This window comes from Mobula birostris, chromosome 30 (genome assembly GCF_030028105.1).
Source record: "Mobula birostris isolate sMobBir1 chromosome 30, sMobBir1.hap1, whole genome shotgun sequence".
Taxonomy (NCBI): domain Eukaryota; kingdom Metazoa; phylum Chordata; class Chondrichthyes; order Myliobatiformes; family Myliobatidae; genus Mobula; species Mobula birostris.
The window spans coordinates 38,363,132-38,380,546 of record NC_092399.1 but is presented as its reverse complement, the minus strand read 5'-3'; the positions used below and the strand labels follow the sequence as shown (position 1 = coordinate 38,380,546).

General features: G+C 41.7%; 1 protein-coding gene across 1 annotated transcript in view; it reads right to left on the bottom strand.

Moving 5' to 3' along the window:
- Positions 1–17,415, bottom strand: part of LOC140190525 (adhesion G protein-coupled receptor B2-like) — a 1,142,782-nt gene that overhangs the window by 720,709 nt on the left and 404,658 nt on the right. The window contains exon 10 of the mRNA XM_072247176.1: positions 6,628–6,822. Within this exon, the coding sequence (XP_072103277.1) occupies positions 6,628–6,822 (195 nt within the window). The remainder of the gene's footprint in view (positions 1–6,627; positions 6,823–17,415) is intronic.

Below are 17,415 nucleotides of genomic sequence, written 5' to 3'. Positions count from 1 at the left end.
CAGGGCACTGGTGTGTTGTCTTGTTCTAGGTGCAGGTGGGACAAGCAGAGACAAAATCATGGACATCCTGGGAATAAATGGCCACCAAAATCATCTCTTGATAAACTCTTGCATCTGTTTAAATCCTGGATGGGATACCAGGCGGGAGCAGTGACCCCATTCCAACACTTTAGAGCGCATGGTAGCTGGGGCAAATAGCCAGTTGGGAGATCCCCCATCCTTGCCTGGATCCGATTGTTGGGCAGCCCTCACCTCTGCCTCTATTTGCCAAATCACTAGAACAGCAGTGCATAAGTGGGGAAGGATGGGCTCTGTATCAGCATTGTCCTTAGACCAGTTGAACTACCCGGAGAGAGCATTAGACTTGGTATTCTTGCTGCCAGGATGAGAGGTGGAGATGAAATTAAAACAGGTGAAGAAGAGAGCCCATCAGGCTTGATGGGAGTTGAAAATCCTGAATGTAGAAGAAGTTCTAATGATCTGTCCAAACCAAAAAAATATTCTCTGCGCACACCAGTCAGCATCGCCATTCCTCCAGGGTCTTCTTGACAGCCCAACATTGTAGTTGCTCTCGGCTGAAGACAAGCGACGGGAAAGAAAGGCACAAGGCTGCAGTGACCATCTGCAGAAAAGTGCTGAGAGAGGAGAGGACAGCTCCAATGCATCCACCTTAACAATGCATGGCCAGGATGGGTCAGGGTGTTGCAGCACTGTGCAGTGGTGAAGCATTGCTTTAGTTTTGAGAATGGTTGATCGGTTTTGTTCATCCAATGGAATCCTGCAAAGGTTATCCTGGTGAATACATTTATGGGGCCCATGATAGAGCAGAAATTTCTGATGAAGCGACAATAAAAGTTCACAAACCCCATGAAGTTCCACACCTGTTTGGCCGTAGGTGGTGTGGGCCACTCTGTAACTGCCTGAACTTTATTCGGGTCCATTTGAACACTGGAAGGGGTAAGCATACATCTCAAATATGATACCTCATCTTTCTGAGCTCACACTTCTCTGGCCTGCAGTACAGGTTATTCTCGAGGAGTGTCTGAGAACCCTCCGGACATGCTGGATGTGATCCAAAGATCGTCCAAGTACACAAAAATGAACTGATTCAACATGTCCCTGAGCATGTCGTTAAGTAAGGCCTAAAAAATAGTGGGGCTGTTGGCAAGACCAAAGGGCATCAAAAGTGCAAGCTGTCTTCCACTCGTCTCCCTCTCTGATACGATAAGCATTGTGCAGATCGATCTTAGAAAATATGATTGCTCCCTGGAGATGTTTGAACAGGGCGTCAAGTAGGGAAGGAAGGTAGTGGTTTTTCTCTGTGATATTGGTCAGACCCGATAACGATACAGGGACGAAGTTTGCCATCCTCCTTGCTCACAAAAGAAAAGCCCACTCCTGCTGGCGAGGTTGACAGACCGATAAAACCAAAGTCCAATGCCTCCTTGATATACTCCTTCATGACCATCATTTCAGGATGAGAGAGAGAAAAAAGAACCAGCCCTGGGGAGAACTAGTACTGGGTAAGAGTCAATGGTGCAGTTGCATGGCTGGTGTGGAGGCAGGGAGGTGGCTTCCCATTAACTGAAGACCTGAAGAAGGCTAGCTATTCAACTGGGTGCCAGACAGGTCCACATCGGGAATTGATACAAGAGGGGATTTGCAAACCAAAGCTTGAGCTGGACCCAAACAGGTAGACAGGCGTGCTGGTCCTCAGTCTTGGAGTGCTTTTAGGGACCAATCAATTCTTGGGTAATGTCGGGATAATCAGCACCAATGGCAATTTGGGAAAAGGAGGGTTGTTCCCTATGGTTGCCTCCAGCACAAGTTGGAGGGGTTCGGTGCAAAGGCGGATCTGGCCATTACCCAGGGTGTTCAAGACGGTTCAGAGATCATTTCCCTGAATTTCTGAGTCAAACTCCTCATCACTGAACCAGAGAGATGGCTGCACCATAAATACCTCATTCATACGTTCCTAGACCCACATGGCAAGGAAGCTGGGAGCATTACACAATTAAGGGAAGCCAGTTGCAAAGAAAACTGGCCCATCAGGACTCCCCTCCCTGATGTTGGCTATCCTCGTTTACTGGATACCTGGCACATGACCATAAGACACAGGAGCAGATTTAGGCCATTCAGCTCAAGTCTGCTCCGCCATTCCATTATGGCTGATCCCAGATCCCACTCAACCACATAGACCTGCCTTCTTGCCATATCCTTTGATGCCCTGACCGATCAGTAAACTATCAACTTCTGTCTCAAAAATGCCCACGGACTTGGCCTCCACTATTGTCTGTGGCAGAGAATTCCTTAGATTCACCACTCTCTGGTTAAAAAAATGGTCATCCTCACCTAAAAGATAATGGCTCAGCAGTATCTCCTTGCTTTTATATTCTATTCCTCTTGAAATAAATGCCAGCATTGCACTTGCCTTCTTTACCACAGACTCAACCTGTAAATTAACCTTCTGGGGGTCTTGCAAGAGGAATCCTCCCAAAAGCTCTACTTAACTTGTTTGGAAATGTCCTGGATCACCACAATAGAGGTAGGAACCTGTTCTCCTACACCGATTTCATTCCTCCTGAGATAGGCACATGCACCCCATTTGCATAGGCTTCTCTGTGGACTGGGTGCTCGGTGATGAGGGAGAGGGTGAAGACAGACGGTGATCAGACAATGAGTAGGAAGCTCGAGACATTCTTTTCCTGCACCACTCAGTCACTCGGTTGTTAATTCGGTTGGCCAGATTATCCAGGTCATCCAGACTGTCCCGCTTGTCACAGACAGCGACCTCTTGCCGGATCCCAGTGTTCAGACTGCACTGGCAGTGATGAGGGATCTCCCATTCCATCCCATCTCTACTGCAAGTGTGCAAAATTTGCCAGCATAGGTCCTCTACCTTGGCACAGTGGGTGAGCAGCTTCCTGACCCTGTAGAGGAAGGTCAAAAACTCTCCTTAACATGGCAACAAAATGTCAATGGGATGTGGGGTAACCTTGCCTCGGTAAAGCATTGAACAGGTTAATTGGAGGATTATCAAAGAGATTTACCATAAGTGCCAGTTTACATGCAGCATCACCAAACCAACCTAGCTGGGCTTAGATCATCAGCCCACACAGGGTAATGAATTTCTGTAGCTGTTAGGGTCACCAGAGTATTTGCCCAGTGGAGGAAAACTTGGTTCTCGTCAGTTGTGGGAGAGGTTGTTGGGTCTGCAGAAAAGCAGGATCTGCGAGAAGCTGGGAGTGAGACTGACATGGACAGATGCTGCTGACTTGCATTAGCGAGGACACGAATGGCCATCAATTTATGTTGGCTGTCTGCTGTAACCTCATGGACGGTGGCTTTGCGTGCAGAAATTTTGGCTACCTGACTCCAATTGTCTGTGGTGAGCTGCTGAACAGTTGCTATGGGGGATGACATCTGTTCCGCCAGCGGGGACTTATCACTTGCAATGGCTTTGTCACTTCTTGCGATTGCCTTCATCGTTTCTCAGATTTGATCACCTGTAACTTATCCTGCACCTAATCAATTAATCTCAAGGCCAAGGTCAGCTGTTCGCTCTCTGCTGGGCCCCGTTTCGTGGTTGAGACTTGCCATCAGAACATTTGGATATGGCGCAAGTGTGCAGAGAGACACTGAAGCAGGTTGACAGTTCACAGACTTTAATGCAAACTTTGTAGAATTTTAAGGGAAAGGAAAACAATAAAGATGAGGCCAACAGGGTCATTAACTAAAACACTCAAAATGAAGGTAAAACATCAACACCTCAGCTGAAAGCAATATACAAGTACAAAAAGAATACTGCTCATTCCCAGTGTCAGTTGAAGCTGTAGTTTTTCTCAGTCAAGGAGAAAGGTCAACAGGGATCAGACTTTACTGCCATAGTGAAACTGTAATTAGCTGGAACGTGCATATTGACAAGCACAGTTGCTGAAGTTGCTGGACAGTACACTTAATGATCTGGATGATAATGTAGTGAACTGGATCAGCAAATCCGTGTGTGACACCAAGACTGGGGGAGCAATGGATATCGAGAAAGACTAACAGGACATCAAAATCAAAATCAGAATGAGGTTTAATTTCACCAGGAAATGACGTGAAATTAGTTAACTTTGTGGCACCAGTACAATGCAATACATGATAAATATAGAAAAGAAAACTGAAGTACAGAAAGTATATACAGTATACATCTATTAAACAGATAAATTATGATAATGTAGTGCAGAAACAGAAATTTTAAAAAAGTAGTGAGGTAGTGTTCAATTTCTAAAGTCCATTTAGAAATTGGACGACAGTGAGGAAGCTGTTCCTGAATCACTGAGTGTGTGCCTTCAGGCTTCTGTACCTCCTGCGTGATGGTAACATTGAGAAGAGGACATGTCCTAGGTGGTGGAGGTCTTTAGTGATGGAAGCTGCTTTTCTGAAGCACCACTCTTTGAAGATGTCTCAGATACTACGGAGGCTAGTACCCCTGATGGAGCTGACTAATTTTACAACTCCCTGCAGCAATACTACTATCCTGTGCAGCAGTCCCCCCAGTGATGCAGCCAGTCAGAATGCTCTCCAAGGTACATCAGTAGAAGTTTTCAAGTGTTTTAGGTGACAATCTCCTCAAACTCCTAATGGAATATAGCTGCTGTCTTGTCTTCTTTATAGCTGCATCAATATGTTGGAAGCAGGTGAGAACCTTAGAGATATTGACACCCAGGAACTTGAAGTTTCTCACTCTCTCCACTCCTGATTGGTTTGCGTTCCCCTATTGTACCCTTCCTGAAGTCCACAATCGGTCTTACTGACGTTGAGTGCAAGGTTGTTATTGGAACACCACTCAATAAGCTGGTATATCTCACTGCTGTACATCCTCTTGTCACCATCTGAGATTCTATTAATGTATTGTACCATCAGCAAATTTATAGATGGCATTTGAACTATGCCTAGCCACACAGTCATGGGTATAGAGAGAACACAGCAGTGGGCTAAGCACACATCCCTGAGGTGTGCCCAGGTAGGTTGTCAATGAAGTGGAGATGTTATTACCAATCTGCACAAATTGTGGTCTTCCAGTTAGGAAGTCAAGGATCAAGTTGCAGAGGGAGGTAAAGAGGCCCAGGTTCTGAAGCTTTTCAGTCAGGACTGTTGGAATAACGGTGTTAAATGCTGATATCAATGAATAGCATCCTGACATAAGTATTTGCATTGTCCAGTGATCCAAGGCTGCACGGAGAGCCACTGAGATCATGTCTGCTATAGATCTATTGTTGTAATAGGCAAATTGCAGCGGGCCCAGGTCTAGACCAGCTGGAAAAATGGGCTGAAAAATGGCAGACGGAATTTAGTGCAGCTAACTGTGAGGTGTTGCATTTCGGTAGGATCTACCAAGATAGTGCCCAGTGAATGGTAGGCACCGAGAGTGTGGTAGAACAAAGTGATCTGGGAATACAGTTCCATAATTCATTAAAAGTGCCACCAAACATAGATAGGGTCGTGAAAAATGCTTTTGACACATTGGCCTTCATAAATCAAAGTACTAAGTTCAGAAGATGGGATGTTATGCTGAAATTGTATAAAACATTGGTGAGGCTTAATTTGGAGTATTGTGTGCAGTTCTGGTTACCTACCCACAGGAAAGATGTAAGTAAGGTTGAAAGAGTACAGAGAAAATTTACAAGGACGTTGCTGGGACTGGAGGACCTAAGTTATAAGCAAAGATTGAATACGTTAGGACTTGTTATATTCTTTATAACAAGAAGATTGAGAGAAGATTTGATATACAAAATTATGAGGGGTGTAGATCGCATAAATGCAAGCAGACTTTTTCAATTGAGGTTTAGTGGGACTACAACTAGAGATCATGGGTTAAAGAGGGGTGAATTGTTTAAGGGGAATGCGAAGGGAAACTTCTTCACTTCAAGGGTGGTGAATGTGTGGAATGAACATCCAGTGCAAGTTATGGATTTGATTTCAATTTCAATGTTTAAGAGAAGTTTGAATAGGTACATGGGTATGGAGGGCTGTGGTTCGATTGCAAGACTAGATAGATTAAATGGTTCAACTTAGATTAGATGGGCTGAAGGGTTTGTTTCTGTGCTGGACTTTTATATAACTCTATGTGGTGGCATATATATACTTTGAGAATAAATTTACTTTGAACTTCGAACTGTATTATACTACTACATCAGCTCAGGCCTAGGGGGCCGGCATTGGGCAAGTATAAGTTTAACTCAACATTAAGTATAACTGTATAAGTTTAACTCAACATTATATTTCTTTAACATACTTTCTAACAATAAGCAATGTCATGACACCACCATTAACTCAAAGTGCCTCTTTTAATTATGCACCATCCTATCTTGGACATACTGTAGCGTACCATACCACTACGATTGTTGGGTCAACCTCCTGGATTTTTCTACCTAATATTGTATTAATACCATTGCTTTAACACAAGACCGCAGTAGTTCAGGGTGGCCTGCAATAATAACCACTGATATGAGCTTTTTTTGTCAGTTTGGCTACATCAACGTGACTTCTACAGTTACTGCATGAATTAGCTTGTCAGAACAATGGAAGAGGAAATGAAATTTAAAAAAGAATTAAGTATATAGAACATCAAAGTACACATACTTGTACATCTTCAGAAGCTGGAATATAGTTGGCTCTCTTGAATGTATCAGTCACATTTCGCAATATGTCTGCAGAGAACAAGAGATCTCCACTGTAGAAATTCTTTCTTTCCATTAAACCCAGCATAGTCCTGATGACTTCTGACATGCCCCTTCCTGCCAGAGTCCGTTGTCCTTTAGCTAAGTGCTCTCGGATCTAAATAAAAATGTACACATTCAGATTTAGCGTCTTGCCACTTATAAAATTGGAATTCTTGAACACACACTGACATTTAATCAGCACTTAGTTATATTCAGTAATCAACAACATATAAGTATTTAATTTTACAAGCTCAATATAACAATATTTAAGGTATTGTCAGGTAAAGCTTAGTTCCTGCATTCTGTCCATAGATTTAGTGTTCCAAATGTCTTCATAGGTCATTTAAAAAAATCAAAATTTGAAGTACAGAATATAGCATTATTGCATAACATAGGAGAATAATGTATTTCAGACACTACAAAGATTAGTGTTATATGTGCTGCATGTCCATTTCATAGTGTCTTAACTTACAATAAGAAGTGGTGTCATTTCCAAAGACAAGGGTGATTTCCTGAGCAGTGTGCTTTTGGGCAGAGTTCAGTACATGATTCAGAACCTTTCTTATTTCAAAAATACTTAATAGTTAGCCTGTGTAATAATTTTGAAAACATTTTTAGTACACTCAGGAAGCGATGTAAACTTCATAAGGTCTTACTAACTTATGAGATGGAGAAATACATCTGAAATATTGTAGATTTAAGAGATTATCATGTTCTTAAAATATTTCATCAAGCCTTATAACTTATTGATAGTGAGAAATCCCAAGAGACTACGAAAAAAGAAGCATAAACAAGCTAAAAGAAATTGTAGGAAGTTCCGTAAAAGCAGTGATGAATGATCAGCTGATTTATTTACAGAACTTGGAATCTAGTGTTGCATAATGTTATTCAATGTATTTACATACATCTGAGCTAGGAGAGCGGTGGTGTTCCACAGGGATCTGTTCTGGGACCACTTCTGTTTGTGATTTTTATAAATGACCTGGACGAAGAAGTAGAAGGGTGGGTTAGTAAGTTTGCTGATGACACAAAGTTGGGGGTCTTGTGGATAGTCTGGAGGGTTGTCAGAGATTACAGTGGGACATCAATAGGATGCAGAACTGGGATGAGAATTGGCAGATGAACTTCAACCCAGATAAGTGTGAAGTTGTTCATTTTGCTGGGTCAATTTTGAAGACAGAATATAATACTAATGGTAAGACTCTTGGCAGTGTGGAGGATCAGAGGGATCTTGGAGCCCATGTCCATAGGACACTCAAAGCTGCTGCACAGGTTGACAGCTTTGTTAAGAAGGCGTATGGTGTGTTGGTATTCATCAACTGTGGGGTTGAGTTCAAGAATCGTAAGGAAATGTTACAGCTATATAAAACCTCGGTCAGACCACACTTGGAGTACTGTGCTCAGCCTGGTTAGGTCACTCGTCTGAGTGCTACTGGTACCATGTAACCCAGTACTACCTGTCGCATGGTTGGGTGGTCAGCGACTAAACCGGCTCCTCCACCAGGCTTGCCTGGTGAGGAGGGTGGCTAAACACCCTGCAGGATAAAAAACAAGACCTGTCAAAGGGCAGATGAACCCTCTCATAGGGTCAACAGCCATCTAGCAAACACGTGCCATGAAGCGTGGAAAGGGCATCCCTTGCATTGAAGCTTGGTCTGGCCATTCACTGCAACAGAACTTCCCCCAGCCATCTTGGACCCCACCATGCCGCTGAATCCGGAAGGGGATGTCGAGTGGATGGGTCTGGACCTGTGTAACCTCCTACTGACCTAAAATCCACTCATGCACACGCTGTTCCTTTGTGGATCGGGGTATCACCTCACTAACTGACTGAAAGGAACCATCATCATCCTATGGGATGGACAGAGACAGAGACTGAGACTGAGACTGAGACTGAGACTGAGACTGAGACAGAGACAGAGACTGAAACTGAGACTGAGACTGAGACTGAGACGGAGACAGAGACAGAGACAGAGACAGAGACAGAGACAGAGACAGAGACAGAGACTGAGACGGAGACGGAGACGGAGACGGAGACGGAGACGGAGACTGAGACTGAGACTGAGACTGAGACAGAGACAGAGACAGAGACAGAGACAGAGACAGAGACAGAGCTCAGTTCTGCTCACCTCACTTCAGGAAGGATGTAGATACTATAGGGAGAGTGCAGAGGAGATTTACAAGGATGTTGCCAGGATTGGAGGGCATACCTTATGAGAATAGGTTGATTGAACTTGGCCTTTTCTCCTTGGAGCGATGGACAATGAGAGGTGATCTGATAGAGGTGTGTAAGATGATGAGAGGCATTGATTGTGTGGATAGTCAGAGGCTTTTTCCCAGGGCTGAAATGGCTAACACGAGGGGGTATATTTTTAAGGTGCTTGGAAATATGTATCAAGAGGATGTCAGGGGTAAGTTTTTTTACACAGAGAGTGGTGGGACCTGCCAGTGACAGCGCTACAGACAGATACAATAGGGTCTTCCAGGAGCCTCTTAGATAAGTACATGGAGCTTAGAAAAATAGAGGGCTATGGGCTAGGGAAATTTTAGGCAATTTCTCGAGTAGGTTACATGGTTGGCACGATATTGTGGGCTGAAGGTCCGGTAACGTGCTGTAGATTTCTGTTTTATGTTTAACATCTTCCAGAGGTGGCAGCACTGCCTTTGTATCCTACTGGAGTGTCAATAAATTGTGATTAATTCTACTGAGAAATTTGAAGTTACAGCCTGAAAGGTGTTACACACAAAATGCTGGAGGAACTCAGCAGACCAGGCAGCATCTATGGAAAAAAGCACAGTCGGTGTTTCGGGCCGAAAAAAAAAGCTGAGGAGTAAATCTGAAAGGTGAGGGGAGGGGAGAGCGAAAAGCCAGGAGATAGGTGAAACTTGTAGGGGGAGGGATACAGCAAAGAGGTAGTGAGTTGATTGGTGAAAGAGACAGAAGGCCACAGAAGAAAGAAAAAAAGGGAGGGGAGGAGTACTGTACGAGAGGGAGGTGATGGGCGGGCAAGGAGATAACATGAGAGAGGGACAAGGGGATGGGAAATGATGAAGTTGGGGTGGGGTGGAGGCATTACTGGAAGTTTGGGAAATCAATGTTCGTGCCATCAGTTTGGAGGCTACCAAAATGGAATAAAAGGTGTTGTTCCTCCAACCTAAGTGTGGCCTCATCTCAACAGTGCAGGAGGCCATGCATGGACATATCGGAATGGAAATGAGAAGAGGAATTAAAATAGATGGCCACTGTGAGATCTTCCTTGTTCTGGTGGACGGAGCATAGATGCTCGGTGAAGCAGTCTCCCAATCTATGTCAGGTCTCACCGATATACAAGAGGCCACACCAGGAGCACAGAACACAGTATATGACACCAACAGACACACAGGTGAAGTGTCGCCTCACCTGGAAGGACTGTTTGGGGCCCTGAATGGTAGTGAAGTAGGAGGTGTAGGGGCAGGTGTAGCACTTGTTTTGCTTGCAAGGAAAAGTGTCAGGAGGGAGATCAGTGGGGAGGGACAAATGAACAAGTGAGTCGTGTAGGGAGCAACCCCTGTGGAAAGCAGAAAGTAGGGAGGAGGGAAAGATGTGTTTGGTGGTGGGATCCAGTTGGAGGTGGCAGAACTTTTGGAGAATTATGTGCTGGACGTAGAGGCTGGTGGGGTGGTAGGTGAGGGCAAGAGGAATCCTATCCCTGGTAGCATGGTGGGAGGATAGTGTAAGAGCAGACGTGTGTGAAATGGAAGCTGAGGGCAGTGTTGATGGTGGAGGAAGGGAAGCCCCTTTTTTTTGAAAAAGGAGAACATCTCCTTCATTTTAGAATGAAAAACCTCATCCTGAGAGCAGATGTGGCGGAGATGGAGGAATTGAGAGAAGAGAATGTCATTTTTACAAGTAGCAGGGTGGGACAAGTCCAGGTAGCTGTGAGAGGCCATTGGTTTATAAAACCAAGCCCCCCCAGTTTTTTCTTTCTTCCATGGCCTTCTGTCTCTCTCACCAATCAACTTCCTAGCTCTTTGCCTCATCCCTCCCCCTCCAGGCTTCACCTATTGCTTGGTGTTTCTTTCTCCCCTCCCCCGACCATTCAAATCTACTCCTCAGCTTTTTCTCTCCAGTCCTGCTGAAGGCTTTTGGCCCGAAATATCGACTGTACTTTTTTCCATAGATGCTGTCTGGCCGGCGGATTTCCTCCAGCATTTTGTGTGTGTGGCTTGGATCTTCAGCATCTGCAGATTTTCTCTTGTTTGTGGCCTGAAGAGTGTTGCCAATTTTGAAAATTAGCTAATTTTTAGTTGTAACATTCCTCAATGAGAGCCTTATTTCTTAAGTCAGATCTTCAGCAGACTGAAGGCCAACTCCAACTCCACCAGTGATATTGCATTGCAAATAGGTCATTCAATAGACATCTTACTTTATACAAAGTATGCACATAGAGAGAATTCAGTGTAGGGAATAAATAATTTAGAGTGTACTTTGGAAAGAACATGAAGACAAGAGATCTGCGTTACTGAAGACTTACTGAAGATTATAAAAGTTCTGGCAAAAGTCAGTAAGTATGTCTCAATTGAATCCGAAATGTCTTACACGTATTTCACTCATCTCACTCATAGCATGGTGTAGAACTGAATATTGACCATTAGCTTCTGACATTAAAGTGTCTGCATTTATATATCCAAATTCCTCTCAACTTGAGGGGGCATTTCTCACCCAGAAAGTGGTGAGCAGCTGGAATATACCGCCAGAAAGAGAGGAAGAAGAGCTGTTAGAAGCATTTAAAAATGTCTCGATGACCACTTGAAATACTCAGGCATAGAAAGCTATTTTCTCTATTTTGAAAGATGGAATTCAGTATGGGTGGCTGGCATGGATACAGTGGGATGAACAGCCATTTACCATCTTGTATGATTCCATGACCCTATGTTCAGAAAATGGAGACTCAGTTTTATGACCATTATGCTCATTCTTCACAAACACAAGGAAATCTGCAGATGCTGGAAATTCAAGCAACACACACAAAATGCTGGTGGAATGCAGCAGGCCAGACAGCGTCCATAGGAAGAAGCACAGTCGACGTTTTGGACTGAGACCCTTTGTCAGGACTAACTGAAAGAAGAGATAGTAAGAGATTTGAAAGTCATTTTTCACCTGCTAGTTCACTCTGCTTACCTTGTGGAGTATTCCCAGCTTTAGTTATTGTTTAGTAGCATTTCAGGCAGCCAGAACAAATATACACAGAACTCTTTAATGAGCAATTACAGCAAGTAATTCCAACATCAGAACTGTGCTGTAACTTGCAAGATTTGTTTCTTGTGTATGTAATTTAAGGATAATGTGGAGGCAAATTACTGAGAGTGAAGCGACAAATGACTACACATTCACACATTTCAAGTTTGTGAACGATACAATAAAAAGCCAAATTTAAAAAAAAACTAATTCATTATTTGGGGAAGAATTATTCTTTGCTAAGATAATTTTCTTTTTTTTTTACCTTTTCCATTTTTTTATATGTATAAAACTACAATTATTTATACATTCTCAAGTACACATTGAGATGATATAAAAGGAAAATAAACTTTTAAATAGATAATTATGTACTGTGGTAAATCTAACCTATTAGGCTAAGTAATGGAATTAGTTGTTAAGAAAAATGGTAATAATAGTTTCCATATAACCCTTCTGGACCATTTCCACTGGTCCAAAATGTTGTATATAAGCCTATGTATCAACCATTGTAGGCATTTATATCCTAATTTGTTCATGTTTGCTCCTGCCCGCAGACATAATTATCCAATCCCTATGTACTTATTTACTTAATTTTTTTCATTTTTTTTATCCTTTTCCCAAATCTTTCCCTTTACTTGTGTTAATTCTCTATTTTCCAAAAGAAAACAAAAGAAACAAACATTTAGACTAGGGGTGCTTACTTTCGCAATATTACTGTGTTGATGAGAAGAGCAGTATAAATCATTAGGAGAGTCATCTAAAGTCTGCTCGCATTGGGGTTATATATTCAATCCATTTATTCCAGATTTGATAAAATTTTTCTTTTTGAGTTCTCAGGGAGTAAGTCAACTTTTCCATTTTAAATATTTCCTAGATAATTTCGTACCAATCTTCTAATGTAGGTGGTATTGGATTTAGCCATTTTCTAGTGATTGATTTCTTACTTGCCGCTAAGAGGGCCTGCAGCAACTTTATATCTTCCTTCTGTTCAAGAAACAATACATGCCCCAAATAGAGCGTCTCAAAGTTCAGAGGTATCTGGGACCTAAGTACCTTAACTAATGTTCTATGAATACCTTCCCAAAATAGACTTAATTTAGGGCAATCCCAAAAAATATGAAAATGATTTGCCTCCTTGGAGCCGCACCTTCTCCAACACATCACATTTGTATCTTTATATTTTTCCTGATATGGGGTCTTGAAGTATCTTATAATGTTTTTCCAACAATGTTCTCTCCAAGTCAAAGAATTAGTCGAGGACCATTGAAAGCTGCAGATTTTCTCCCAAGCCTCCTCTGAAAGTACCAACCCCACTTCTTTCTCCCACTTCTCTTTAATATACAGTGTATTTACATTTTTAGCATGGGAGAGTGCATTATATAATCGAGAAACTGATTTACTAGGTATTGAACTGCAAGCCGAATTCAGAATCTTGAAAAATTCTAATTCTACTGTTGATAGGTCTGTATATCTACAACTCTGGTTAACATAGTTTCGTACTTGAAGGTACCTAAAAAAGTCATTATGTTCTAGGCCATGTCTGTCCTGCAGGATTTGGAAACTTTGTAATACTCTTTTATCTATAAATGAGAGGTAGGTTGTAAGACCTTTCTTTATCCATAGCTCAAATCTTTCATCTCCTCTGTTGGGAAGGAATTCGGTATCATATGCACACCATCGAAAGAGTTTTAACATGTTATTAATTCCACATGAATTAACCACCTTCTGCCATACTTTTAATGTAAGATTTATCTAAGCGTTTTTAAATTTTTCCAACTGGGCCATCAATCCTTTGTCAGCTATTGAGGCCTGAAGAGGAAAACTGTCAACTAATCCAAATTCTATTTCCTTCCATCTAGCCTTATATTCCCTATTACACCAATATAACAGAGGGGTTATCTGTGAGGCATAAAAATAATTTCTCAGGCAAGGAAGAACCATACCTCCTCCTTCCTTCCCTAACTGTAAGGTGTTATATCGAATTCTAGGTTTCTTTCCTTGCCAAATGAAGCGGGAAATCCATTTGTCCCATTCCCTGAATTGATTATCATCCACCTCCACCGGTAAAGTACAGAAAAGATACAATAACCGAGGAAGAATATTCATTTTTATAGTATTTATCCTTGAATTTAAACTTAAAAAGGGGATAAGATTCCATCTATGCATATCTGCTTTTATCTCTGAGATTAATGGCCCATAATTTACCTGTGACAGTGTTGAAAGATCCTTCGGCAGGGTTATTCCTAAATATTTTAATGATTTAGCTTCCCACTTAAGATCATATGTATCCTGCAATTTTTTGGATGGTGTATAATTTAGGGACATAACCTGCGTTTTCTTTGCATTTACTTTATAACCTGATATTTTCCCAAAGTCATCCAACAGTGTAAACAATCCTATAAATGATTTTTCTGGTTCACTCAGATAGACCAAAACATCATCTGCGAATAACGCCACTTTCTGTTCAATCCCTGCCACCTTGATACCTTTTACGATTTCGCTCTGTCTTATTAGTTGGGCAAGCGGTTCAATATATAGCACAAAAAGGAGAGGAGAAATTGGGCATCCCTGTCTAGTGCCTCCCTCTAAGATGAAGGAGTCAGAGAGGTCCCCATTTATCTTAATTCGGGCTGGTAGGGCTGTCATATAGAGTCTGAATTACTTTAATAAACTTTTCTTGAAAGCCGAATCTTCCTAACACTCTGTATAGGAATGCCCAACTAACCGAATCAAAAGCTTTCTCAGCGTCCAATCCTACTACCATTGTCTCTGTCTCATTCTTATTAACCTGTTCTAATATGTGCAGAGTTCTCCTTATGTTGTCCTGTGTTTGTCTTTGTTGAATAAATCCAGTCTGGTCTAAGTGGATTAGGCCAGGTAAAAGCTTTTCCAATCTGCGCGCTAATATAGATGTAAATAGTTTGTAATCTAAATTAAGAACACTAATTGGCCGATAATTGCCACATTCTAGTTTATCTTTACCCTCTTTAGGAATAACTGAAATAATCGCTTCTCTCCAGGAAGGTGGAGTTTCTCCTCTCTGCAAGATCCAATTAAAGGTGTTAAGTAGTAATGGGGCTAACTGTGTCTTGAGGGACTTGTACCACTCTGAGGTAAACCCGTCAGAACCCGGGGACTTTCCAGCCTTTAACCTAGAGATGGCCACGTTCAGTTCTTTGACAGTTACTGGTTCTAATGAACTTTCATTTTGTAAATCTGTAAGTTTAGGTAGATCTAAAAAATTCAATACACTGTCTATATAGGGCTCACTGGGGGCCCAGGGTTGGGAGTACAGCTCTCGATAATATGTTTCAAAACTCTCTTGAATTTTCCCTATTGTACTCTCCACAAGCTTTGTCTTTGGATTCTTTATTTTATGAATTGTATTGTCTGCTTGTTGTTTTCGTAATTTATATGCTAATAATCTAGCTGATTTACCTCCTACTTCATAATTCTTTTGTCTCAGGTAAAGAAAATTTCTTTGAGTTTCCAATGTATAAATATCATCAATTTCACTTTGCAATTTCCTAATTTCCTGTTTTCGATTTGAATTACTTTTGTTGCTATCTACAACTTGAAGTTGTTTTAATTTTCCTTGAAGGTCTGTTAATTTTTGAGCATTGATTTTTTTCATGTGAGTGGTAATGAAAATAATTTTCCTTCTCAGTACAGCTTTCAATGTATCCCATAAGATCACTGGTGATGTTTCTCCCGTGTCATTAGGGCCTAGATATTCTTTGATTTCTCCCCTTAATCTCTCCATTACTTTCGGGTTATTGAGTATATGTGAGTTTAGCCTCCATAGTGTTTTCCTCATTTTCCTTTCCAGGATTAGAGACATAGAGACTGGGCTATGATCTGATAGATCAATTGTTGCAATATTACAGTTTTTTATGCTGAGTCTATCTGTATTAAAGATAAAGAAATAGTCTATCCTTGAATAGGCTGAATGAGGGAAAGAGTAATATGTATAATCTTTACTAGTAGGGTGTAATTCCCTCCAGACATCTATAATTTCCAACTCCTCCATCAATGAATTCAGTTTCCGAGTCAGAGGTTTATTCTGAGTAACTATTCTTGAAGAATCTAATATAGGATTTAATCTAATATTAAAATCCCCTCCACAAATTACTACCCCTTGAGAACTGACCATTAGGTCAAAAATGTGTCTATAAAATGACCATTCACAACCTGGAGGAGCATAAACATTCAGCAATGTTATTTCTGTACCTTCTATTCTTCCTGTGATTTTTACGAACCATCCTTCTTTGTCTCTAGTCTCTGAAATATGTTCATAATTAAGAGTACTTGATATTAAAGTAGCTACCCCTCTTTTGTGACTCAATTTATATGATGAATAAAATACATGCTTAAAGCCCATTCTTTTTAATTTTCCATGTTCAGATTGGCTCATATGTGTTTCCTGGAGGAAAGCTATTTGTGCCCTCTCTTTTTTCAATTTAGACATAATCTTATTTCTTTTAATTGGATTCAAAACCCCATTAACATTATAGGAAATTATTTTTACCAATTCAGTTTGCATTTTTCTCTAGTAGAAAAAGAAACACTCTCCTTTTCTAACCAAACAGTAAGCAATCCCTTCTCAACAGTAAACCAAGACATATAACCACACCCTAGACATTTTTGAACGTGCAACATTTGAAAATTTTTCCTGACTTCCCACAATGAGGCCTGAGCACCGACCCGGCTCAGTTCAGAGGGATAACCTCTATCTTCACCCTGTGTTAGAGGGCCCTCAGCAGTTTGAATAATCATAGAGAATTTTCTCCTATTTATGTCTCGACCATATTGCTATCATTCAAGTTATTCCGTCTAGTTTATTTTCAGTTACCAGTTTTCATTTTACCTTTAAGTCCGATTTACCCTTTTCAGTCATTTCTCTTAATTAATCTGTGTTCTCTGTACATTCGCGTCTGAATATTTGTAGCTTTTCCTTGTAGTTTGATACTCTGGTTCGTGTGGAGTGTCCTCACCCCACTAACTGCCACGACTTCTGCCGAATCCTCTCCAGTAGCGACTCCAGTTGGGTGATAACTTTAATAGGTAGTCCCCGGTCCGCCAGGTCCAACGTTGCCTCCTCCAACGTGTCCCTTCGTCGTAAAAGACTCTCAGCCGAGCTGGATACAGGGTCTGGAATCTGCTGTTGTTTTCCTTCAGGGCTCTTCGTGTTTCCGTATATTCCTTCCGTCTGGCAAGAATCCCCGGTGCATAGTCGTGGTCTAAACTGATTTTACAGTTGTTCCACATGAAACCTTTCTTTTGCCATGCCCTTTTAAGCACTTCTTCCTTCGTTCTGTAACTGAGAAATCTGACCAGAATCGATCTGGGCTGGGCGCCTGCTGGAGGCTGTGGTGCCAACGCGCGGTGAGCTCTTTCTATCTGTAGGTCTTTTGCGGCCGGTATATCAAGGTTCTCTCTAAGTAGCTTCTCCTCGAAGGGAATGGTCAATCCGGGTTTACCTTCAGTTCC